The sequence below is a fragment of the Muntiacus reevesi genome, chromosome 4, assembly GCF_963930625.1.
Source record: "Muntiacus reevesi chromosome 4, mMunRee1.1, whole genome shotgun sequence".
Taxonomy (NCBI): Eukaryota; Metazoa; Chordata; class Mammalia; order Artiodactyla; family Cervidae; genus Muntiacus; species Muntiacus reevesi.
In genome coordinates, this window is record NC_089252.1 from 42,423,651 (window position 1) to 42,450,049 (window position 26,399).

The 26,399-nt window shown below is 42.1% G+C and overlaps 1 protein-coding gene across 1 annotated transcript in view; it reads left to right on the forward strand.

Moving 5' to 3' along the window:
• Positions 1–26,399, forward strand: part of SETBP1 (SET binding protein 1) — a 399,560-nt gene that overhangs the window by 202,158 nt on the left and 171,003 nt on the right. Inside the window, exon 3 of the mRNA XM_065932634.1 lies at positions 576–629. Coding sequence (XP_065788706.1) covers positions 576–629 — 54 coding nt within the window. The remainder of the gene's footprint in view (positions 1–575; positions 630–26,399) is intronic.

Sequence of the window (26,399 nt, forward strand, 5' to 3'; positions counted from 1 at the left end):
AAACTCTGAATATTTAAAAGTATATAAAATGAAAGGCAACATACAATAAAGGGAACTGAGTCATGTGCAGCTGGGGAGACGATAGGGTCATTTTCACTGGTCTGATTTTTAAAAAAGAGGAGGAAGAAGCAATAGCCCTCCCGAAGGAGATGGGCCTTTAACTGTCTCTTTTACTTGTGGTATCACAGAATAATTTGATAATAGGAAGAAAGTCAGGGACCCTCTCCCTAGAGAAGTGTGTGGACTCACATGTAATTTGTACTTACAGTCTCAGGGACTCTGTGGATCCGTTGGAATCCATTCATAGTTCATGCTGCCTAACTTAAGACTGAAGGGATTGATCACACCTAGAAAGAAGATAGGAGAAGACAGCAGAGATAGTCAGAAATAGAGTAGACACAGGGTGAAAAGGCCGTTGCTTCCAGGCTCCTAGCCCAGAAGCACTGCATTTGCTTTTTGTGATTTTGCAGTCGCCCTGGTTCTGGGCTCTGTCTGATCCATTCAGTTGTCCTGGGGACGCTGTATGCAAACTGTTGAGAGGTGTCACTAAGGAAGACTTCTTTGTTCTTTTCCAGCTCCTCACAGCCAGTGACCTTGCAGCCAGCGACCTCAAAGGATTTCAGCCACAAGTAAGTTCCACTGATCCTTTTATGAATTTTGGTTGTGAGGAAACAAAGTTGGCACCAGGGCACACACCCCCACCTTGGGTTTCCAGCGTCTCTGACTCAGGGAACCAACCTTGACGGTGACTTGGTACTTTGTCATCTCCCACTGGCTCCTCTCAACTCATCACAAACAAAACAACCTCTTGCTGCTTCCGTGATATTTTATAGTGTGAAAGAGAGTAGACCGAGCTGCTTGGAATGTGCGGTGGTGGGTGATTCAGCATAGGAAAGGGTTAAACCAAGAATGTAGAAGGCGGGATTTTCTCCTTCATTTCTCCCCTTTGGTACAGGGGACTCGCATTTGTGGAATCTTTGTGAGCAAATGCCTTGTAGCCACAGTCTGGGGGCCAGGTTAATCTCAGACTCTGCAGAGGCAGGTGGTTGAGTTTTGCTGATTTTGGTTAGAAAATGGGCCATTATTATCTCTGGCCAGAATGCTTTTTGGAGGTCACTATGAGCAAGCGACAAGAGGCACAGGCCAAGTCTCTCTTGGGACCTCCTTGGCAGCTTTGAAGATGGAAAATCACCTTGCCTGTCTTTGGAAGGAAGCTTACTGTCTCCACACAAATGCATAACCACACACACACACACACACACACACACACACACACACACAAATGCATACCAGACACACATAGTCCTTGTGTTCCTCATGGATCCCAGTGTAGATAGAATGTGTATGCAAAGATGGGTAAATCCAAGAGCAAGAACTGAGATATCTCACCCCTGCCTCTGTTCCCCCTTGAGTGGGAAACTTCCTGTCACTCCCAACTCCGTGCTGCCCAAGATCCCACCTGCTCCACTTCTGCAGGGGTTCCCAAAGACAGAGCAGGTACTTTCTAATACAAGAATTCAGTGAACTTGAGGACCTTTTCTTCTTTAAACATGTTTTATATCCAAGAGCTCACTGTACCCTTACTACACTTCCCCCATGTGGAGTGTATGCTGTGAATCCCCTTTTACTGCTGGAGGAGATTGAGACCCCAAGACCTGGGGAGCAGGGGCCCCCGACCACCGAGAGCACTAGGGACCAGATCGGAAGTAGAGTAAGGGAGACAGTGAACAAAGTCCAGGGCCCCGCTGGTGAGAGTCAAAGATAAATCCATGTACAGTTTGGGGTGTCTTGATCACAGCTTGTTAATCCTTCTGTCAGGACGCAGTGAGGTTTTAAAAATAGTCAGGAAGCCTTTTGACAATATTGAAAAATGATAATTTATTCAAGCAGTTATTCACATAATGCACACAAGCTTTCAGGTGAGCTCAGGGAATGTAAAACAAAAATAAAAGAATCGACCCATGTCCCACCCACCTCCACCCCTTCACTCTCACACACAGTGGCATCCCGGCCAAAGATTTATTTTATCTGCAATTTATAAAAATAAAGGGGAGCGGAGGTGGGGGAGAGGCTTTGTACTATGTTGTTTTGTGACTTGAAAAGGATGCATAGTGGAGACTGGCTTTATGGAAGGTGTGTGTGTATATGGGGGTGTCTGTGTGTGTGTGTGGTTTTGGCATTATTTCTGAGTTGATCATATTCTCTCTTTGTTTGTTGAGTCCACAGTTCTAAAGATATTTGATTTAAAATGAATTATTGTTAGATATATTGGGGGTCTGCCCATAACACTTGAGGCCATGATCCTAGAAAAGCAGCTCTGCTGCTCCCTGCCGATTGCACCGCGGTGGTTGGTGCAGATGGCTCACTCCCTTGGTTCCATCTGACCTTTCCACATTATTCCATTTGTGTGTTATTCCCCCGCGGCTGGAATATAAATGTGTATTTTTCACTCCTCAGGATGCACGTTCCTGAGGCCAGGAGGCCCTGGGAATCTTGTGGCCAGAGTTTAGTGCCCAGATCAGTCAGTTCTTCAGTGTTGTTCCTAAATCACAAAGGCCCGGATGTGTCTCGAGTCAACACCACCCTCTTGGGTGCTTTTCTGGAGAGAAACAGAACATTGCCCACATGTTTGGGGCTGTGCACCAATTCATTGGCTTCTGTTATTGTTTTCCCTTCGCTCTTTGGGTTTCAGGTGAAACTGAGCCCCAGGCATCCGATGTCCAGTCACTCATGGGTGTGTTCCTTCCCAGGAACTGTCACGGACTTTCAGGAGGCAATTCACCGAGGACCCCTCCCGGGGCTCACTGTCAGTGGGCCTGTCGGCCTTCACATGGTCCACACTTGCATGGAAAAGTTTTTGTCTTTTTTTTCTTGAAACATTTCCTGCTGCAGCCTCTTAGGGAAAATAGTCATGATTCTCTCCCTAATCTTTGCTGCCCGTCTGGTTTGAAGGTGTGGAGAGCGGTGAGTGTAGGAGTCTGACCTCTCCTGTCTCCTGTCTCCCTCCTTTTCTGCATCCAGATAAAGAAGGGGAGGGTCAGGAAGTCACTGTCAGCCTTTCTCTCTGTGATTATTGGTTTGTAAAGGCACCATGTTCATGCCTGGATATAAACACATTACTCTGAAGGTAGAACCTGATGCTGAGATTTCACAGCCTGTGCCCTAGGGATGAGAGTTCTTCCTGGGTCGGTGAACTTGGCTTCTGTGCTGGGTGAGCAGGAAGAACTGCCTCACCTGAGGTTACTGGTGTCAGTAAGTTTAAAAAACACAGATGGAAAGCCTCCTGAAATTCACACCTTTGTCACCCAGACTCTTCTCAATGTTTGGTACCCCTCCCAGACACATCTTTCATTTTCCAACACCTTGTTCTTCCTGCCTTTGATGGAATGAACATATTTGAGCCCCCTCTTCTTATCCTTGAATGACTAGGACCCTCGTCTACCTTTCCCAGACCATCTCTCTCCATCCTTGATAGGATTTAAAGCAGTAGAAGCTTAGTAGACGCCCCACAGTCATGTGACTTCTTCATTTTATTTTTACTCTTTTTTTCTTCTGAGTTAAGAGCTATAAGTTGTTCACTGTAAAAATTTTGGAATATGTGAAGGTGGTCAAAAAAGTACAATCTTCTAGTTATAAAATAAATAAGTCCTGGGGATGTAATGTACTCCATGGTGACTATAGTTATAAATGAAAGTTACTAAAAGAGTGAGTCTTGAAAGCTCTCATCACAAGAAAAAATCTGTAATTCTGTGTGGTGATGGATGGTAACTGTAAAAATTAACTAAAAAGAAGAGATTTGGAAAATATTTAGAAAATTTTGAAAAATCTCTTTCCACCCTAGAAATACTTATAATGACATTTTGGGGTATAGTCTTACCATAATTATTGTGCAAAAATGTATACATCTATGGGATTATTTTTAAAGTTGACACTCATATTTTATATGCCTTTTTAACCTTCTTTTTTGTTTGTTTGAATGCTTTTCATGTCACTGGAAAATCTTCTAGCAGCTAGCTATTTTTGTCTGCTTGCTAGTACCATCATTTATTCACCACGCCCCTCTTGCTAGACATTCCATTCCTTTTGCAGGCTGAGCTCTCCAGGAGCAATTCAAGGCAAATGCTAGATCCTCTGCTCTCATCTAGGATACAAATAACAGCCACAGCTTCTTGGCATTTAATTCTTTGTCTCTCTTACAGGCATCTGACAATTGTTTAAATTTTGTAGTGAAGTGTCCGTGTATATGCCCCTGGGCAAATGCACATGCTTACAAGGGCCCTGGTAGGGGATGTTAGGAAGAAACAACCATAGCATGGGGCCCAAGCTCAGATGCAAGTGTCATCTGTCCATCTGCCGTGCTGGAAAGCAACCTTGAGAAGACTCATCCCCCACAAGAGAGCACCCACTAAAGGACTTGGTTCTCCGACGGCTTCACAAACACCTCACTGTCTCAGAGGAGACAGGAGGCTTCTTATAGGAAAAATTGGATTTTACTTCAAGTATGCTTCAATGACAGGATTTTGGGAGGCAAGTGTAATAACTGTTTTATAAGGGTAGCTATTTTAAAGAAGTTTCTAAAATGGCTATTGCTGTTATGGCCAGGGGGACATTTGCAGTGAAAGGTAAGAAGAGTCACTCAGAACACACAAGAAAACATTTTTCAGTTCAGAGAAAACAAGACTTTCAGTTGCTGAGCTGCCATTTCATTCACAGGTACCCATGGAGATCTTTATGTAGAGCTACGTGCTGCACAGACTCTTCCCCAGAATTTGGCAATTCTGGAATATTCTACCACTATTAGCTTTGTGAACCTGGGGAAGTTGCCTAATGGCTTTAATCCTCATTTTCCTTATCAAGCAAAAAACCTGTGCAGCTTATCCCACAGATTGTTGTGAGGATCAAATGAGACAATATTGTGAAAGTAATCTAGCATCATGGCTGCCAGATACAGCAAATTCAACTTTTCCTTTCATTAGAGATATGTGTGCTCAGTCGCTCAGTTGTTTCCAACTCTTTGCAACCACATGGACTGCTGTCCCCCAGGTTCCTCTGTCCATGGGGATTCTCCAGGCAAGAATACTGGAATGGGTTACCATGCCCTCCCCCAGGCAGAGAAGGTTCAGTTCAGTTCAGTTGCTCAGTCATGTCCAACTCTTTGTGACCCCATGGACTACAGCATGCCAGGTTTCCCTGTCCATCACCAACTCCTGGAGCATACTCAAACTCATGTCTGTCACATCAGTGATGCCATCCAATCATCTCATCCTCTGTCGTCCCCTTCTCCTTAGGTTAAATTATTTAAGAATTCAGAGGAAGGAGAAATTGTATCTATGTAGAGCAAGCAAAAAAGTCTCCTAGGTACGTGGGCCAAGATAGGTGAGAAGGAAGTGGGGCAGTGAACTTACTCCAGGGCAGGGGAAGCCAAGGCAGGGATGAAGACCAAACCAAGGGTGGAGATTCTTGGGAATGTTCTGGAGACAGAGTGCTTAATTGCTCTGGTTTACATGGAATATGGTGAGGATATAGCTGCAACTTAGGTTGGGACCAAATTGCACAAGATCTCCAAAGTCCAGAAAAATAGGCATACTAGTTTAATAATCCTCCATTTATTATCTAATATTTATTATCTATTATTCAACTTTAATAACATGTTGTTACAAAAGCCTTGATTTGAAGCATGGGCTGATTTCAGTGATGTAAATATCCCCCCAGTGAACAATTTTAAGCTGTCAATGGTTTAATAACCTGTTTGCAAAGTCTTTGACAGTCAGTTTTCCCGAGTTGATGTGATCAGTTCCCCACCCACCCCTGGGCCAGCTTCTGTAATCATTACCATTTGCCAGTCTTATTTCAGCTATACTCCCATATACATATGTATTTTTAATTTTAAATCTGGGGGAAGTATTTTTTAAAAATCCCAGTCATCATGTTATTTCAGTCATAAATAATTCAGTAAGCTTTTCTAACAAATAAGACCTTTAAAAATATTATCACAATGCCATTATGTTATTGTTTTATGTTATTATTGCCTATAAAATATTATTTTTAATATAATATTAAAATATGTTATTGTTACCTATAAAAGTAACAATAATTCCATAATATTTTATAATGTCCAGTTCATGTTCAGAAATCTCTGATTATCTTAACATGGATTTTACAGCTGATTTGTTTGAATCAGAATCCAGATTTTAGATTTTGACATCTGGGGAGAGCGGAGCCACTGAAGGCTTGCGTATGGGGAAGAACCACAACTGTGATGCAAGAAGGTTGTACCATAGTTAGTAGACACGATGAAATGAAGAGGGGATTGAGCCAGTAGTAAGCCTGGGCCGTTGGTCCATATGAGACGTAGTAGAGAATGAAGCTGGGCTGGGGTCAGTGGGACATGTTCCTGAGGGAAGAAATGCCAGATAAAGTATAGGGGCAGAATCAATGGGCCTGGTAGCTACTTGGCTGACTGGACAAATAAGGGGACCATAAACCCAAAGGAGGTAGAGGTTGAGAAGTTACAGTGTTCATTCCTAGATTAAGTATGATTATTGCCCAATGTTCAAAGGAGGAGGACTTTGTCATCCCTAAACAGACCCTTACTCTATTTTCCTCAGGCCCCACAATCAGTTCTACTTACAGACATCAGGAGATATAACCATCTGTAAAATATCCTGGGCTCCATAAGTCCTAACCCAGAATTTTTCAATGCAAGGACTCCAAACATTTTGTGAGGAGAAGCTAGTTTTTAGAAAGGTGTGACCATGGATTTTCTGAACAGAAAGAAATTCTAGCTGTGTACATGTCCCACTAGAAAAGGCATGGTGACGCAGAGAAGGGACCATGACAGTAACCTATGACTCAGTGATGGTCTGTGTTTTTGATTGTTTCAAGTGGCTGCTTCTACACTGAAAAGCAGCAGAGCGGGTTAGAGAGTCAGGCTTCTGATGGCTCCTTTCTTTTGAACGTGAAATCCCTGTTCCCAGGTTGCTTGTTCTTCAAGGGTGAATAGAGTCCTTCAGAACAGAATCACCATTGTCAGACTCTGCTCCCATGGACACCGGCTGCCTACAGGCTGAGAGTCAACAGTCATAAAGATGGAAAAGGAAGCAAGGGATTTTCCAGAGTACCCAGCCACTGTTGGACTCGGCAGGAGCTGGTGTTGCTACTTGTCCACATGGCCTTTGGCTGAGTGTACATATGCCAAAGACTTAGTAAAACTGAACTGTATGCCAGAAAGTGTTCTTTGAACTTTACATTTATTCATCAGTTAATCCTTACAAACCTTTGTGAAATCGGTAATAATATTATTTTCATTTCAAAAGTAATCACAGAATTGCTAAGGTCACAAAGCCCATAAGTGGCAGAATTAGGATTTGAACCCAGGTGGTCTGGCACTGACACCTGTATTCTTCACCTCTTAACGCTATGGCACATTGAGTTGGAGCGTATCACCATTGTTAAGATAATTCGAACCCAAACTGATCACTGATAAAATCAGGACAAGCAGCCACAGCTTCACTTTTTTATGTCAGATTGAGTTCTTTTTATCTCAGCCTATTCAAGGAAAAAGAATTCATCTATCTCAGAGTAAGACAGGGAATTTTTGTGGAGCATTTTGAATCCTTTTGTCTTGGCAAAGCATTTCTGCTGTTCTCAACCCTTCCCTTCCCCAGTTCCCAGATGGAGAGTTAGGGCAGTTGTCCCTTCTTCAGAGGAAACCACAGTGAGGCAGAGGTAGGCAGTGGAGTCTCCCACCTAAGACCCCCAGCAGTGAGCAAAAGCATCGGCTTGTTTTGAATTCGCCACATCGCATCTACTTTGCCATTTTGGGAAGAACCAACCTGAAGCAAAACTGCATAAGGACGTCCTTCCACCAGTGGTTACACACTCCGCCTTCCACTCAGAATTGAAAAGGCAAGACAGGACACCTAGAGCGGTTCTCCACTTTGACCGTAGGTGAATTATTGACAGAGCTTATAAAACTACCAGAGCCCAGGTTCAGCCCCACTGAAGTAATCTGGGTATAATCTGGGTGGAGTCCAGAAGCTCCAAGAGTGTTCAGAAGCGCCCCAGAATATAAATCGGCCTCCTCATTTTCTAGATAAAGACTGAGTCTTGGAGGAAGTCTTAAAGAGGAAAGAAAGTAAAGGGCTCCACATTCAAATGGCTTCTACCTTGTGTCAAGAATGTGTGATGTGCTTCACTTGCCTCTGTATCTAAGCCCACAACAGCCTTTTATCACTTCCACTTTCACTGAGGAGGAAACTGGGGTCCAGGCACAGGATATATGGCTAAGCAGGTCTTCTGAAAAGGCTACCCCTGTGCCTACCACCTGCTATTCAAGTGGTAGAATACACTTGACAGACCAGCACCAGTCTTCAGTCCATGCCCTGAACGATACTGAATCAAAGAGCAAAGATGCATGGCAAGAGGCAGAGCTTGAAGAAAGGCCTTGAGAAAAAGATATGAGCTTACTTACAGAGATCAAATTGCCAACATCCATTGGATCATTGAAAAAGCAAGAGAGTTCCAGAGAAACATCTACTTCTGCTTTATTGAGTATGCCAAAGCCTTTAATTGTGTGGATCACAACAAACTGTGGAAAATTCTTAAAGAGATGGGAATACCAGACCACCTGACCTGCGTCCTGAGAAATCTGTATGCAGGTCAAGAAGCAACAGTTAGAACTGGACGTGGAACAACAGATTGGTTCCAAATCTCTAAAGGAGTACGTCAAGCCTGTATATTGTCACCCTGCTTATTTAACTTATATGCAGAGTACATCATAAGAAATGCTGGGCTGGATGAAGCACACGCTGGAATCTGTTGCTGGGAGAAATATCAATAACCTCAGATATCCAGAGGACACCACCCTTATGGCAGAAATCGAAGAACTAAAGAGCCTCTTGATGAAAATGAAAGAGGAGAGTGAAAAAGTTGGCTTAAAACTCAACATTCAGAAAACTAAGATCATGGCATCTGGTCCCATCACCTCATGGGAAATAGATGGGAAGAGAGTGGAAACAGTGGCAGACTTTATTTTTGGGGGCTCCAAAATCACTGCAGATGGTGACTGCAGCCATGAAATAAATTTGCTGAGCGCAAACGAATTGATGGTTTTGAACTGTGGTGTTGGGGAAGACTCTTGAGAGTCCCTTGGACAGCAAGGAGATCCAATCAGTCCATCCTGAAGGAAATTAGTCCTGAATATTCATTGGAAGGACTGACGTTGAAGCTGAAACTCTAATACTTTGGCCACCTGATACGAAGAACTGGCTCATTTGAAAAGACCTTGATGCTGGGCAAGATTGAAGATGGGAGGAGAAGGGGATGACAGAGGATGAGATGGTTGGATGGCATTACCAACTCGATGGACATGAGTTTGAGTAAACTCTGGGAGTTGGTGATGGACAGGAAGGCCTGCCTGGTGTGCTGCAGTCCATGGGGTTGCAAAGAGTTGGACATGACTGAGTGACTGAACTGAACTGAACTGAAGTGAAATGAACTGAATGGGCTTACTAAGCAGTACCCTGAGCAAGGAAGACTCAAGGATTCATCAGCTTCAACCTGCTTCTGAAGTTGGAGGATGAGGTGCACCAGCCAACCACATGCGTTCTCTCTTGGGGCACTGTTGTAAAGCTGGGTCTTTTTGGATATCTCTGAGTCCAGAAAGAATATCTAGGTAGCATGCAGAGGCAGTTGTAAACCCAACACCATCACTAGCAAGTTTAAAATGCTGGACAGATCTCAACTATTGAGTGGGAATAGCAGGTCCATTGGTCCATGAGAAGAAGGCAAAGAAAAGCAAGAGTCCAGATCCTATCCTTTTGGTAACACTAGGAAATTGTATCTGCAGTTTTGGGGGAATGACAATGTGTTCCCCCCCGCCCCCACCAAGCCATATTCATGTACAGTTATTTTTTTAAATTAATTAATTTATTTTAATTGGAGGCTAATTACCTTATAATATTGTAGTGATTTTTGCCATACATTGGCTTGAAATGTACAGTTATTTTGGTAAAATACTATAAAAATAAATTCTGAGTACAGAAGAATTGATTCTTTTGAACTGTGGTGTTGGAGAAGTCTCTTGAGAGTCTCTTGGACAGTAAGGAGATCCAACAAGGAACTCAGTCCTGAATACTCATTGGAAGGACTGATGCTGAAACTCCAATACTTTGGTCACCTGATGTGAAGAGCTGACTCATTTGGAAAGACCCTGATGCTGGGAAAGATTGAAGGTGGGAGGAGAAGGGAACAACAGAGGATGAGATGGTTGGATGGCATCACCGACATGAGTTTGAGTAAACTCCAGGAGTTGGTGATGGACAGGGAAGCCTGGTGTGCTACAGTCCATGGGGTTGCAAAGAGTCAGACGTGACTGAGTGACTGAACTGAACTGATGGGCTCATGTTACTATATTTGTATTGTGAATAATGTGTCCCCTCCAAAAAATGGCTCCAGCTATAAAGGTGTTTTTTTGGCTACTTGTTGAATACCTACATAGAACATGAATCTTTTCCCACAATTCCTAAGGCAACCCACTTTATTTTTCTTACCTAACACCAGTATTGTCACATCTGTGACAGTAGTAGAGCATTTTAAACAAAAATATTTGTTCACATGCATACACACACTTTGTACTAAAACTCAAACTGACATTATTATTTTCATACATGAGATCAATCACTTCATACCGGTATATCTTTTTTACACTGCCTGCCTTGATAGTGTTTATAGTAGATTAAAAAAAAAAGACAATATTGGCATATAGTCCTGAAAAAAGAAGTCCCCCAGGTGTTTCCAGAGTGTCTGGCATTTCAGTGGAATATTCTGAAGTCTTAATAAGTTCTAAATCTCTTTAGACATTGTGAATATTTTATTTGTCCCAAGATATTTTGAACACCTGAACGCCAAGTGCAGGTGGGTTCAACTTAAAACAGACCTAATAATCAGAAGTTCACACTTGGGAAAATTGCTGGTTGGCAGGTGGGTGTTGGGAAGAGAGGGGCTTCCTCATATGCAGAAAAATTTTTTCTACATTTGTCAAAGGAGTCAATGTAAGTTATCCCCACAAAATATTAAAATATGATTTAGCCTCAGAATCTTATTTCGATTGAATTTTTAGCCTCAAAATCTGATTTTGACCAAATCTGATTTGATAAAAAAATCAAATTTTCAGAATAGAAGTATAAAAAAAATGAGGCCAATCAGTGATGATTAACTTTGAATATCATTCTCTTTTCTTTCAACAATAATTTTCATCTGAAAGAAAAACAAAAACAAACCAAAATGCTTAGCAGCAAGGGTGTAGAGTTAGATGATTTCTATGATCCCTTGAGACTCAAAACATTAAATTACACTGGCTTCTTCTGCTGACTTCATGTTTCTAGTTTTCTATTTTTGTTTTTCTCTTCAATTCTTTTGGTAAAGTGGCTTCAATTTGAGCTTCTTAAAAATCATCCTGTAATTCTGATCATTTGAGGTATGAGGTCATTAATTTTTTGATCTATCTCAAATATCTGTGTTTATTAGTGGATTGAGTTACAGATTTCTCTGTCTAAATTTTAATGTGATATGTAACTTTGTTCTATACATTTTTAGGGCTAGGAATGACTCATGGAGAAAATGCAAACTCAGAGACCACCTTTAGGACTTGAAAGGAGATGTTTTCTTCAAAATCTGTTTAGCAGGATAGTTCTAAACCTTCCTCATGAGGCAGAAGCCCAACTTCTTAGATAAGCAAACTCACTTAAGTTCTTTCCAATCCTACTGTCTGGCTCACATTTCAACCCTCTTGTCCTTCTACCTTTCTACCCAACCTCTTTCTGACCATCTTGTACCAGACAAAAGGGGTCAATTGAGAGGTATCAAGACACCCCCATAGAAGAGGGGCCTCTCGTAGTGGAACAGCTTGCAGACCTCAAGAGGCATCTTCCAGCCATCTGTCTCCTTGTGTTTCGAGGCTGCATCAAATCTGCAGACAGCCACTGTTTTCTTATATGTCCCTGATAATGACCACACCCTCCCTCTTCTCCACGTCTGCAAATGATCTTCCTTTTGCTTCACCCACTTTCCTAAGAGTGTGTTTATCAGAGCTTCTAGGAGACCCATGTTGCCAACAGTTTGTCCTAAGGGATTGATTCTGTCCAATGATTCATGGGACAGAAAAACTTTTAAGTGATGTTGTTGTAGTCTTTATTACTATAGGTAGTAAAACTGATGCATACTTAGAAATATGGCATGAATCTCTCTCAGCCTTCTGTATCCAGTAACTAGCAGGGAGAATATTTTACATTACTTTATCATTGAGTAGTTAGACTCGCAGGTCTGCCCTGTATTAGCTGTGTGGCCCCTGTTTTTATGTGGCTCAGATTCTGTTTTAATGAAAGAAGGATACCTGTTCTGTGGGATTTTGAGGAGGACTGAATAGATAGGCCAAAAAACAGTGGTATCTGCTAAGCACTCCACACAGCACACACACCATGCATGCTGTTGTTTTATTATTCTCCTAAGTTACATATTGAAATTGAACCTGGACCACTGAAACTGACTTTAGAGCAGCCTCCCAAGACAATATTACTAGAATTTGGGATTGTTGTTCAGTTGCTAAGTTGAGTCTGACTCTTTGCAACTCCATGAACTGCAGCATGCCAAGCTTCCCTGTCCTTCACTATCTCCCTGAGTTTGCTCAAACTCATGACCATTGAGTCAGTGATGCCATCCAACCATCTCATCTTCTGTCACCCCCTTCTCCTCTTGCCCTCAGTGTTTCCTAGCATCAGGGTCTTTTCCAGTGGTTTGGCTCTTTGCATCAGGCGGCCAAAGTATTGGGGCTTCAGCTTTACCACCAGTCCTTCCAATGAATATTCAGGGTTGATTTCCTTCAGGGTTGACTGGTTGGATCTCCTTGTGTCCAAGGGACTCTCAAGAGTTTTCTCCAGCACCACAGTTCTTTGGGATTACCAAATAAGAAAAAAACATAAAAAACAAAAAAATCTAGACCTTGCCTGGTATTTTCGCCAGTTTATGACACTTGCCAATCAAAGTGAGCAGTGGCGGACAGCCTTGCCCTGTGAGAATGACCCTACAAGAGAAAGGAGGACAGGATGGATGGGATGGATAAAAGACAGATAGGAACTGTTCGACAGGGACATGGGAATACCCAAAAAGAAGTGTGTTCATTGCTTGCTTCCTTCCGTTACCACCTGTGGCACCTTCCCATGGACGAAGACTAGCTAGAAAGTGCTCAAAATGATTTTAAAGAAATGTATCAAGAGCTTTTTCAACCACCAGAGCATTGCCTCATCTGAACCAGCTCCCTTGGGTCCAGTGATCTTCGGCATAGTTCTGGACATCTACTTCAGCTCCAACCCTGTAAAAGAATCATAGGCATGATGATTTATTGCCCCCCAAAATCAGTGAGAAATTGTACCAAAGAGCATTGAGTGAGTGCTGTTCAGAGAGGCTGTGTTAGGGCTTGGGGACTTCAGGGGGATTTTATATGATGACTTTCATATCTATGAATTCAGTTGTTTCTGTATTAAAAATGAAATTAGGGCTGATTCAAGGAACATGTGGGTTCTGGATTCCGTGGGCCATCAGATGGAAGTGCCATCTGCAGAAGGGAGCCCTCCTGGCTGCAGGACTCTTGTCTCTAGTAAGCAGCTCATTGTCAACATGCTGACAGGGCAAGTAGCTTGCTGATGGGAATGTGAGGTCTGTGCCCAGACGCTAGCCTTGTCTGTACTGTGAGAAAACACAGCTGGCTAAATTTGGCTTTCTTACCCTTCATCTGGTTAGGAACAGAAATGCCAAAGTGGAGAATGGAGTTTCAGATGACCGTTGTGTAAAGAAAAAAAGAATCTGTGCTTCTACGAAAAGTAGATGTTCAATGAATATTTGTAGAACCCATTCTAGGGATGCATGTCTATCAGCAGTAAAAAACAGATCCCCCAAACAAAAGTGCATGTACCCAAATTCTGATATTTCTTTAGTGCTTCTGGCCTTGTGGTCATAATAAAGATGTCTTCTATTACTTATTTTTGGAGCTATTGAGTTTTGTGAGCCTTTTTTAGAGCAACCAAATGTTTGGAAGTTTGTGAGTCTTTCACCATTATTTTATGGTGTAGCAAGAGCATTCGAATACCTCTGGAATTGGGACTGGAAATACACAGCTTTGAATTAAATCAGTTTTGATTTACCCGTTTCCAATCTATTGCATTACTGGCATCCTGTGAAAGGTGACTAAGCCATGGGGTCATGAGAGAAGTGGAGAGAGTGTTGAAAAAAGAACTGTCTGTGAAATCTCAGCCTGCAGGCATCTGGAGAGACAGCGCGTTTCATTCTTGATAAACTCCAGCAGAAAAGAGCAATCAGCTCAACGAGAGCTGGACAAATTAAATGGTTGAGTATTATTTCAAAGGGGAGCTCGGGCAGCATCAGAAATTCCCCATCAGCTGTAATAACGCCAATTACTTTGCCAATTGCAGATTCCATCATGATGTGTTTCGTGCAATCAGGCATAGGACTCTTACAGGGGACTGATGGGTTTTGTTTACTCTGAATGTGCGTTTGTAGAGAATCTTTTGCACCCAAAAGCTTAGAGCTCTGAGCATCTTCCTCTTGGTCCAGACTTATCCACAGCTGAGGGAGATTATCTATGTGATGGAGGCGGGAGCCGCCTGGGCAGGCTGGACCCAATGCCCCTATCACTGGCAAACGCCTGGGATTTAAATACAAAGAGCACAGCTGGGTGTGGCAGTTCTTGTGAATGTGGCGATCTCTAGAAAAATCTCTCTGTAGATTACCCAACTAGTAAATAAATACATATTTCTGATTATGAGCAAAGCTTCTTGGCACATCGGTGCGTTGGACAGATCACCTTAAACAGTAATAACAAACAGAAGCTCTGGGAGGAGAGACCGCGCCAAGAGTTCATTAAGCCTTAAATACTGACAAATGAGGGTGCAGGGCTTTTATTGTCTCCCTTTGAGAATCATTTGGTTGGATGTCAAACAGATCAATTCAAATTTGGGAAGAGATGGTAAGAGAGGAAGATATCCCTCCTCCTCCCAACATTTTTAGCAGGGGAAATAAAACTTGGAGAGTCTACAGGAACATTCATTTTCTGTTTACATTTGGCTTCGTATAAATTAATGGGTGTGTGGCTCCAGCTACTTTGAGAAGTGAGCTGTGATTCTCCATTTACACTCCCAATTGAGGAAGGCGCTAATCATGGGCATTTACTGAGTGCTTCGGCCTGACTGACAGCTGGAGTGGAAGCCGTATCTGTGGCTGCTGGGGGTGCAGGCGAAGAGCTAAAGGCTGATTTGATTCCACTTGTGCTGAGCTGTCATCTGAGGCCAGAGCCTGGAGGAGAATGGGAAGCCGATTCTCTCCCCTCTGCTTTGTGACAAGCTACCAATATGTCATTGTATTGTTTTAACCTGCCTCTTCCTTCTTCATACCTAGGATACAGGCCCCTTTGCCTAGGGAAGAAAGGATTCTCCCGAATTCAAAGGCAGCTGCCACTGCCTCCAAGTAAGTGGCTCATCTACTCCCCAGGTCCTCCTTCTCCCAGCCTAGCTGCTGCCCAGGGCCCCCTGGCCCACAAGACCAGCATCGGGCAGGTTCTGCTGTTGATGGGAAGCAGCAGAGGATCAGGTGGGGGACAGAGGACAGGTCCATAGGATATCACTTAGTCTGGCAGGGCTCATGCCTTACAGATCATTCATTCCAGAAGTGTATGTCTGTGCACACACACACGTAAGCATGTTCATGTGTTTGTTTCCCCTAAAAGAGGTACTTCAGCTAGTGTATTTGGTTTGACACCAGCTTTTCGGCAGGTGGCAGCTGTTCAGATAACGTTCCTGGCTCTCAGATAAGAGACAGAACTTGTCTCCTGCAAATCCCTGGGGACAGAAACAACCCTTAGAAATCATGAGATAGCGTATGAAGCAGTAAGTGGAGATGAGGCCATCAAATCATGCCATGTGTACTCAGCATCAGCAGCTCCACAACCAATGGCAAAGGGAGCTGCCAGTCCTGCCTCCTCAGCATCATGAATTGGAAAGTAGTCAGGGATCTTCTTGTTTGTGGGGCGAGTCATTTGTTCACTTGTGGACTCAGAGAGCAACCCTGACTTGGCGATACAGCCTCCACTATGAGCAGGGTGTATCAAAATGCATTCATCAAATTCAGTCTCAGTGGGGTGTGATCCTGCATCTGACCCCTTGAGACAGGGCCAGCCTCAGATGCACTAACATAGCTCAGCCGTGAAAATTAACTATCCTCTTGCAGCAAATACTCTTTTCTCATCTTTCTCTATAATATCATTTAAAAAAAACTGCCATAACAATCCACTGTTTTAAGAAACTAGACCCTTGCACCAATCTCAGCGATTCCACTTCCTTTAACACATGTCAGTCTAGATTCACTAGTCAGGATGTCTGCCGACATAGTAACACATCTCTACTAGGTGCAGGAGCACCCACCCAAAGGCCAGAGAAACCTTTTAAAAAGGCATTTCATTCCTTTCACTTGTGGAATGAATAGGGTAATGCTCTAAGCCCATATACAGGATATGAAACAATAAAATCAGCTTGTATTTATGTAGCTGTTTTTATATACCTTCTTATACCTAGAGAGCACCAGAAACAAATGAAGTAGGTAAATCCATTTTACAGAAGAAAAAGTAGAGACAGAGGCAGATTAAATGATTTGCTCAAAGTGATAAAAGGAAGTCACCAAGACTCTAAAACCCAGTCCCTCTTTTATCTTTGCTGTCTTGTCCATGAATGTAAAACAACAAGGTAACTGGTGTTGTGTACTGACGGCATTTTTATATATTTCTGTTTTACCTATAGAAGATATTTAGAATTTCAGCTAAATGTTCCCCAAAGGAAAACTGAACCTATGGAAGTTAGTTGAGAGAGGCATGTTTCCAGTGTATTTAGAAAGACTTTCCCAGCACTGGAGGGCACTTAGCCCCATGTGCATAGTTAGCACCCCATCTCTAGATACTTACAAGTAGAAGGAAAGGCTGTATACCAGAGGGGTTTTGGCAGGTGCAGATACATGAACAAAACCTGAGACTGAATCTCAGCTTCCACATTTGCTAGCGTGACCTTGTTCAGGTTAGATAACCTCTCTGCATCTTGTTTTGTTTCATGCATGCAATGTGAGTGTGTGAAAATCGCTCAGTCATGTCCAACTCTTTGCAACCCCATGGATTATACAGTCCATGGAATTCTCCAGGCCAGAATACTGGAGTGGATTGCTATTCCCGTCTCCAGGGGATCTTCCCAACCCAGGGATCAAACCCAAGTCTCCCGCATTGCAGGCAGATTCTTTACCAGTTGAGCCACAAGGGAAGCCCCAGAAAACTGGAGTGGGTAGCCTGTCCCTTCTCCAACAGATCCTCCTGACCCAGGAATTGAACTGGGGTCTCATGCATTGGAGGTGGATTCTTGACGAACTGAGCCATCAGAGGAGCCCTCATGCAGACAATGGAGGGAGCAATACTCACACACCTGGTGTAGGATTGATTATACATAAGGAACCAAGCCCTTTGCCTAGAACCAAGCACTTTTTCAAGAAATGTTGGTGTTTTTTTAAGCCATTGCATCCTATGTGTCTCCTCTTTCCCTGCAGCCCTGTCCAAGCAAACACTCTCTGTACCAGGTGAGGAAAGTAGGCCCAGCAGGTCCTTCCAGTGGCAGCACTGGGGCCCAGGGGCTGTGGTCCTCACTCACAGGTCTGGGCACAGCATCTTATTAAACTCATTTTAGGTTTAGAAACCAGAAGAAGGTCATTGGAAAAAATGGAATTGGAATCCTTAGCAACTCTGAGTAATTCACAAGTATGTTGTTTGAGAAATTGTTTTTATGTTTGCCAAAAGATGATACATGGAAAATGTGTCACTGAAGACACTCTCGTTCAAAGAAAACTTCTTCCAGTCCATTATTCTAGAGCCTACTGGCAACTTGAAGAGGCCTTTCCAAAAATAAATGCCCTGGGTAATCCGAGTCTCTCAGTATGTCATGAGCTCAGTGCCTAGGTGTGTGTCTCAGCTTCTTTATGGCCTCAGATGACAGCTGAGCTCAAGTGGAATCAAGTCAGCCTTAGCTCTTCATCTGTATCCCCAGCTGTCCCAGATAGAGCTTCCACTCCAGCTGTCAGTCAGGCCATGTGTCTCGGTTTCTTTATGTACCAAATGGAGGGCTGTGCTTGAATGATGCCTAAAAAGTCTTCCAGCTCCAGTATTTTATCCTTTTCCATCCCCTCATTCCTGTAGACATCAGACTTCTAGAGGCTGTAAAGAATATAAATGAAGGTTTTTAAAGAATAGGCATAGCTCCTCCAGAGCTCACTGCTTAGGCTACAGACTACTTAAATCTTTATTTACTCCATCCAAGATGTTCCTCAACCTACTTGGATCAAAGCCTTCCCATTTCATTTTTTGACACTTGCATGTTTTTCCAAGTTGGATACTGTACTTTCATATTCATGTGTAGAAGTAGTTTTAATTTAAAATAAAAAGAGTGCTTGGAGTCTGTAAGCCTTCGGGTCTACCCAGATGCCTTCTACAGGAAGCACCCTGTCACCTTTGAAGTGTATCCAGTTCCTTGTAAAAACTTACGTACCCATCAGAAATATGGAGAAAGCCTCATTTTGGAGTTTCACTAGCTTCTCCTTTTGAAAGATTACTGGACTATACATTTTATTACTATTTTTATTAATTAAAAGGAAGCCAACTATCCTATTTGATGCCACACATAAATGACAGCTTTCTAAAGTCCCCCAAAAGCTTCCCATTGAGCTCCTTCAAAACAACCTTTTAATTTCAATTGAAGGATCTTCTCATGCTGAACATTGGCAGAGGCTCTGGCTTGCAGTGAACCATCAGGAATACTTGCTAGGTGAATGAATAAATCAGTGATCGAATGAGTGGTATTACCATCTAGTATTTGGGAAGAACTTGGAGTTTGGGGTTATATAGAATTGGATCTGAATTTTGATCATCCTTTTAGTAGGTTCATGATCTTGAGAGAATTACTTAACTTTGATTCTTCCTTTGTCAAATGAGGACATGAACTCCCTTTGAGTGTTACTAGAAGGGTTAAGAATGATGCATGTAGGTGCCTGATACATGGGAGGTGCCTATTAAAAGAAGCCTTTTTTTTTTTTTTTTTTTTTTAACTATCCTGCCTCATGCACTGCTGGCACCCAGTGGGCGTTTAGGAAATATTTGATGACTGAAGAGAGCCTAGCACCATTCATCTAAGGCCACAAGTCATCCCCACACGGAAATTACACCTCCTTCATCTACTGAGCTGCTGTTCTCAGCTGGGGAAGTCCCCAGTCTACTGGTTGCCACATTCGCCTAGTCAACCCAGTGAGTGTGGCTCTTTCTAGCTATTCTGAGAATGAGCAAATTTACCTGGAGATTCCGTTCTTGTCAGGGCTAGAGACTCCTACTCTTAGGGAAGAAAAAGGAGTTCTGATAATGAGATGACACATCAGAGGTCTTTCTCTGATCTCAAGTAGGGTTCAAGTGGTAGAGAAGCAGGCCAGAGTGGGCCAAGGCCAAGGCCAAGGTCTATGGCAGGTCTTCAGGATGAGACAGGAATGAGGACTGGCCAGGATTAGTTATTCTAAGGTGAACATCCAAACTGGGTCAGATTCTTGGGCCACTGACAACAGAAGAAGCTACTGGCAGAAAGTACAGTGAGCCAGTGGCCAGCTATGTCCAGGACGCCCAGGGCCTATCTAAGCAGGGGCGGGACAGGAGGATATCAAAGCCTTAGCAGATGTGGTCAAAGATCACATGAAAGAGTGGTGGCAGGACATCTGATCCCAGATACTGGGCAGTCAGGTCCCCAAATGCCAGGGCTCAGTTGGAGGAACATGGGGTACTGAGGTATAAGATAGTAGAGCTGAACAAGAACCCATTTGGACCAACAAACAAATCATTTTCTGGGCTCAACAAAGAACTTACACATCAGAAGAGCATCCATTCTCCATCCCTGATGAAAGGCAACCCAAGCCGTGTCCTTGGTGGAGTGCTGGTCCTGCTCTGTGCCAGGGAAGATGATCCATTTTTACACCTACATTTACACCTACACAGTGAGGCAAGTGTGTAGGCTGATCCTGCAGCCATGCACTTCAGGTGGTGAGAAGAGCTAAAGAAACTCAAACCAAGGGTTTCAGTCCCTTTGAATTTCTGCCTGTGGGAAGGTGCAGTCTTAGCAGCTTACCAGATGTCACCAATAGTCCACGTTTAGAGCACACTCAGGGTCTGTGTTCAGGTCAGTGCTTGGAGAAGCGTTTTTTACAAGAACTCAAGAAATAGCATTTTGAAGCTGATACTGTTCTCTCTATTCTTTGGCAAGATTTATCTTCCCTGAAACCTTATGAATTGAATTGGCTCCAAAAGGAATAGGCTTCCCATTGGTGCAAAATAAAAGTTATATAGCAGATAAAGGAGCTTTGTGCTTTTATTAAAACGGTAGCAATGAGCCTGTTCATTTCCTCCGACTTACCTTGTCTACTCAAGGCCTAATGCCCCTCTATTATGTTCATCCCTTGTGTGGACTTATATGAGCAGTGACTGTCATTGACATGGCCACTGAAGATTAATAACACTGATGCCACTGACAGCTTATCCAGGGGTTTGGAGCATAGAAACTGACGGATTGTAAATTGGAGGTCAATGAAAAAGGTGCAAAGAAAGAGGGTCTTGAAAAAGTTGACAATCAGTCCTTCCTGGGAGTCAACTGCTTTAGTTTTAAGGCCTGTTCCTTGAGGATGTAGAAATGTCCCCAGTGCCACCATCCATTCTCTCCCAGAGGTATAAATAACACCCCTGATCACTCAACACCAAGTGGAAGTTTCTCTCTCCCATACTTTTTTTCTTCTCTTCCTGTTTTATTGAGATATAATTGACATACAGCATGTGTAAGTTTAAGGTATACAGCCTAATGATTTGACTTATATACATCATGAAGTAATTATTACAGTAAGTTTAGTGGACATCATCATCTCATACATACAAAGTTAAAGAAGTAGAAAAAAATAGTTTTTTTTTTCTTGTGATGATAACTCAGGATTTACTCTCTTAACAACTTTTATATATAACATAGAGCAGTGTTAGTTATCTTCATGTTGTTGTAATCACATCCCTAGTACTTACTTACCTTATAACTGGAAGTTTGTACCTTTTGACCACCTTCATCCAATTCCTCCTCTCATCCCTCACCTTTGGTAACCACAGATCTGGTCTCTTTTTTTCTATGTGTTTTTTTGGTTTTGAAATATAATTGACCTACAATACTATGCTGGTTCCTGTTATACAACATAGTGATTTAATCTCTCACACTTTTTTATTCTAGAATAACAGCAAACTGATTTCATTTGCCTGTGCTCAAAAGTTAAATATGGTCCCTAATCAACATTTTTTCTCCCTTTTATTGTAAAGTCATATCCCTCCCACCTTTTTTTCCCTTTAGCCTTTCAAAACAGAGATAAACAATTTTGCTGATGCTTTTAGGACTTCTCAGATTCTTTGATTAATTCCCAGGGACAACAATAGGCTTCTGTGGCTTTAAAAATGTTCTGTTTTCTTGCCAGATGAGGAGGGGAAGAATCAAAGAGGAAGTTAACTTTGTTCTGAGATGGTCATTCTTCCTCTACTAGTTTAAGAGCTATCATCAGAGCCTTATCTGTCGTCCCTACTCAAACCTGTCCTAAGAACAGGTAAAAATAACGTGATCAGTTAACTTAGGCTGTTTTGATTCCCTTTAGAGCTCAGTTTGGATCCAGTCACGTGGTGAGCATACTTAAGAGATACCATTTGTAGATGCTCAGGTCACTATCCACCAAACATCTAAGGGGATGGCAACAGTGTCTCCAGATGTAAGTGTGTTGACTCTACACTTAAAAGAGCTGAAGTGAGAGCCTCACTTGTTACATTCTGCTGTAAGGATCTTAGCAGATTGCTAAATTAAGCTGTTGAGATAGAGCCTTATGATAGGCAATAACCCAGGATAGGTGTCGTATCCTCATGCCTATATACACATAGAAGGGACAGACAAAGGCAAATTAGATGTTTATAATTCATTGCCATCTATGTGGAGAAGCCCCATTCCACAGTCTTGGTAAAAAACAACTGACCATTGGAAATTCTGATTTCTCTGAAAATGTTTTCCCTTTTTATTGGAAAGTAAGTGAATCAAGATTCCATTCAACTCAATGTCTGTTTTTCAAACCAGTTTCTTGATTCACTTACTTTCTTTCTTTAGACTTAGTTCTCAAGTAGAAATGTTTGATTCCATTGTATTTTCTTTACATATGTGAGCACAGTCTTATGTTATAGGAAATAGCCAAGGAGCTGCCAGGTCACGGTCACAAGTATACAGAAGCAGAGCAGAATGAGTTGAATCTTAAAGATGGAACAATTCTGATGGAGAAGGGAGAATGAACTGAGAAGAACAGAATTTATAGCAAATATATATTATGTACTCTGGGCAGACTTCTTATATTCCAGTACAATCCTGGGCCTCCTGGAGCAGAGATTAACATCAATAGTGGGGCCAGAGACAGACACTAAACCAGTAAGCACATATATAATTTTAATTCACAAATTCTTGCCATGGACATCATTCTTGTTTTTCGTCTTAATCCTCTCCTCCCTACCTGTCTTCCTCCTCTCCATCCAGACACCTGTGAGCATAAGCAAGAGTGGGGTAGTTTGGGGCTCATTATAATCCAGCCTCTGCTCTAGCCAAGGTGTGTAAAATTAACATGAGTGGGTTTGTTCCACTGAAGGAGCCAGAGTTGCTGTAAACCCAGTTAATGCCAACTACATGTGCCCTCTTCCTGAGAAAAATGATGTGTTTGAGGCCTTTGTGATCCCAGGGGGCTGTGAATATTTTCAGGTTTCTTAGACCATCGCTTAGGCTTCCATTTTCCATTTCCCTCTTTGACTAATTCTGAGTCCCACTTCAGAAATGCCAGATTTTGGTTCTGTATAATGGAGGTTATTCTTTTCTTCTTTAGGTTTCATGTCTTTTCACAGAGATTTTTGTCTTAGATGTCTTGAGATGGGAACTGTGAAAGACATTATTTTTGAACATTACTTTTCATTTTCTCAAAGGAGTTTGCACATGATCGACAGGCATATTAATCAAACCCACCTACGAGATGAGAAACTCAGACTCAAAGCTGAGGGGAGGGAGAGACCTGGGTGCTCTAGTGTGAGAGGAAAGCATAGAAATTAAGCTCAAGTGTCTCATTCAATGAATCCTGAATAATCCTTTTACATTCAAACATTTTGACAGTTTTTAGGCATGAAAGAGAGTGAGGCATTTACAGGAAGCCCAAATTATCTCCAAGTTGTTTGTTTCCTATTAAAGGATAAAAGAAAACATAACAAAACAGAACTCCTGGCTTTTCACTATTAGACAAGAAGAAGTTCTGTTGCACAAAAACCTAGCTGTTTTGTCAGTGGGGAGTTACATGGCTGCCCAGATGTTGCTTGAACCAGGAACTTTAGATCTGGTCTTGTGTAGAAATTAAGGATGGAAAGCAGAATGTCTTCTGGAGGCCTTGCAAAACTTCCTAGGTGATGCAGACAGTTGCAGCCAGCATTGAAACAATGACACTGCATATGTGCATGGCTTTAGGCCTTTTAAAGCCCATTCATATGTGTCAACCTGTAGAATTTTAACTCTAAATAGTCTAGATTCAATGTGATTTTGCTATTAATTCAATTAGACATACCTACTAGGCTATCTCATCTTTGCTTGAATGTTTCTTGTGATGGAGAGCTTCTATTGGGCCAGACTTATTTTTGTGGCTAGAGAGCTTTTATTGTTTGGAAATTAATCTCTATGTAGAGTTCAAATCTATTTCGTTGAAACTTCTATTTGCTGGCTTTATCCTAAAGCCCTACACAATGATTTTTCAGTCATTCGAAAGCAGTTATCAGGGCTGTCCTAAATCTTCCCATCTTCATGCTAAACATCTCATGTTCACAACCAACCCTTAAGTGATTTGGTCCCTAGTCTCTCCTCACTTCTCCTCACCTTTCCCTAGAATACACTCTTCTGGTGTCTCCATACTCTAAGTATAGTCCTCAGACTCTGACACAGCCCTAAATGTGCACTGAGCAGTGTGGTGTGAGTGTCAGCAGTGTCCCTTGAAATTTGCTGCTTCAACTTCTGCCATCTAGGATTATGACAGCTATTTTAGAAACCATTGCTGGCTCAAAAAGAGCTTGTGGTCAAATGACATCATCAGTCCTCTTCCCAGAACAACTTTGAGTCATTTCTCCCCATTTAATTCTTTCTCATCTCTTTAAAACAAACAAAAACCTAAGTGAAAGGTTGAGGTAGTTAGAACAGATGGTAATACCTCAGTTTTAAAAATATTAGATAACATTTACTGACTGCTTCCTAAAAGCCGGACATTGGCACTGTCCTAAGCACTTTTTGTGTATTTAGCTCACCAAATCCTCATCATAACTCTTGAGGGTAGGTTCTATGAAAGCTGCATTTGAAAGATAAGGAAACTGAAGCATGGGGAGGTTTAGTAATTTGCCCAAGTTCTGGTTCAGAGGGTGGAGAATGTACCTGCGATGCGGGACATGGGGGTTCGATCCCTGGGTCAGGAAGATCCCCTGGAGAAGGAAATGGTAACCCTCTCCAGTATTCTTGCCCAGAGAATCCCGTGGACAGAGGAGCCTGGCGGGCTATAGTCCATGCAGTCACAAAGAGTCAGATGTGAATGAACCACTAACACACACTTTATAACCAGGAAAGGAGATATTCAAATACAGTTGGTGGCCAACAAGAATAAACCCACAGTCTCCTGGCGGCTAGATCAGTATTCTTTCTTCATCCCACTGTGGCTTCCTGTAGTGGCAAAAAGTCTTTCACTTTTGTTCTCTGTAGAAGATGTTTTGTTTTGTTTTCTGGATTGAGACTCATAATCCATTAGTAGATTGTGGATTCAATTTAGTGGGTTACTACTAGCAAAAGGAGAGGAGAGGAGAGGAGAGGAAGGGAGAGGAAGAAAAAGGAGGGATAAGAGGGAAGGGATAAGAGGGGAGGAGAGAGAGGGGAGAAGGAAGAGGGGGGGAGGGGGGAGGACAATAAAAATGCCTCTTAGTAAGTATAAATTTTGTTTCTTAAACTCTTGTGTGTGAAACACACGCACACACAAATATGCACTGTGTATACGGTTACAGTGAAAAATGTATTTATTGTTTCTTATGATCAAAGCAGTTTGAGCATTGCTGCCTAGTAAATTTTATATGTTAGACTTTGTTCATTTCTTTAAGGTTGAACAGGCATTGTAGGACACACCTAGATTTTAGATCACCACTCTTGATCTGCACTCAGTGAGAACATAACTTACAACTAACAAAGTTTAAGCTAAGAACTTCAGAGAGAAAAGAAGTGGTTGAGGACTGAAGTAAAAAAAAAAAAAAAAAATTAAAATCTGTTCTAATTACAGTTGAGTTTCTCTTCAGCAGCCTGATAGATTCCTAACTCATCACCTCAAGCAAATCACTTCCCCTCTCCCCAAGCTGTTTGCCAGAACCAGCCAGAGAATTCAGGAAATGGTACTCTCTTTTTCTTTGTGAAGCTTGGCAAAATGACTTCAATTTAGCCAGCCAAGCAGGAAGCAATTGTAAATATAAATTTGTTTTACATATGCCTCCTGGAGGAGACATGCAGTTTGCTTCCCTAGTGAAGGGAATCCCTAGACTTCCATTCTTTGTGATCTTGCTCGGATCACTTTTTTTTTCTTTCTACCCCTCAGTGTATCAGGGTCCTTAATTGAGATCATAATGTTGAGCTTGTTGGATTGTCATGAAGTTTCATTTGCATGAAAGACCCCCTTGGTACTCAATTAAAAATCATAATATAAGGAGAAAAACAAAATGATGATGTTGATTAATTATAGACATATAGGATTTCTGTTATGTCCACAATGATATATAGATTGTAGACTGAAAAATACTAACTCTCCATGAGTATTTCCAGAGTCATTTTAGCCATTTGGAAAAATGCATTCTCCCATTTCATTCATTTAAATTATATCTAAGAATGAGGCAAGTATAGCATAACAATCTCCAGGGATCAACAGGAGCCCACCAAGAGAATCTAAACAGTTTTCAGCCATTGAGAACAGAAGACTGTTTAGGCCCAAGTCACTGTTGAAAACATAATTGAAAAGCTATTTTTTCACATCAAATGCTATGGATAAAAGTATTTAACCAAGTTATTGAGAATTTTGAAAAACCAAGATCAGCAGGAAGTACCATGAATTTTGAAACTATTCTCTCTGTCTCTGCATGGTCCTCATAGATAAGTCAAGTGGTATTCAGTCTTCTG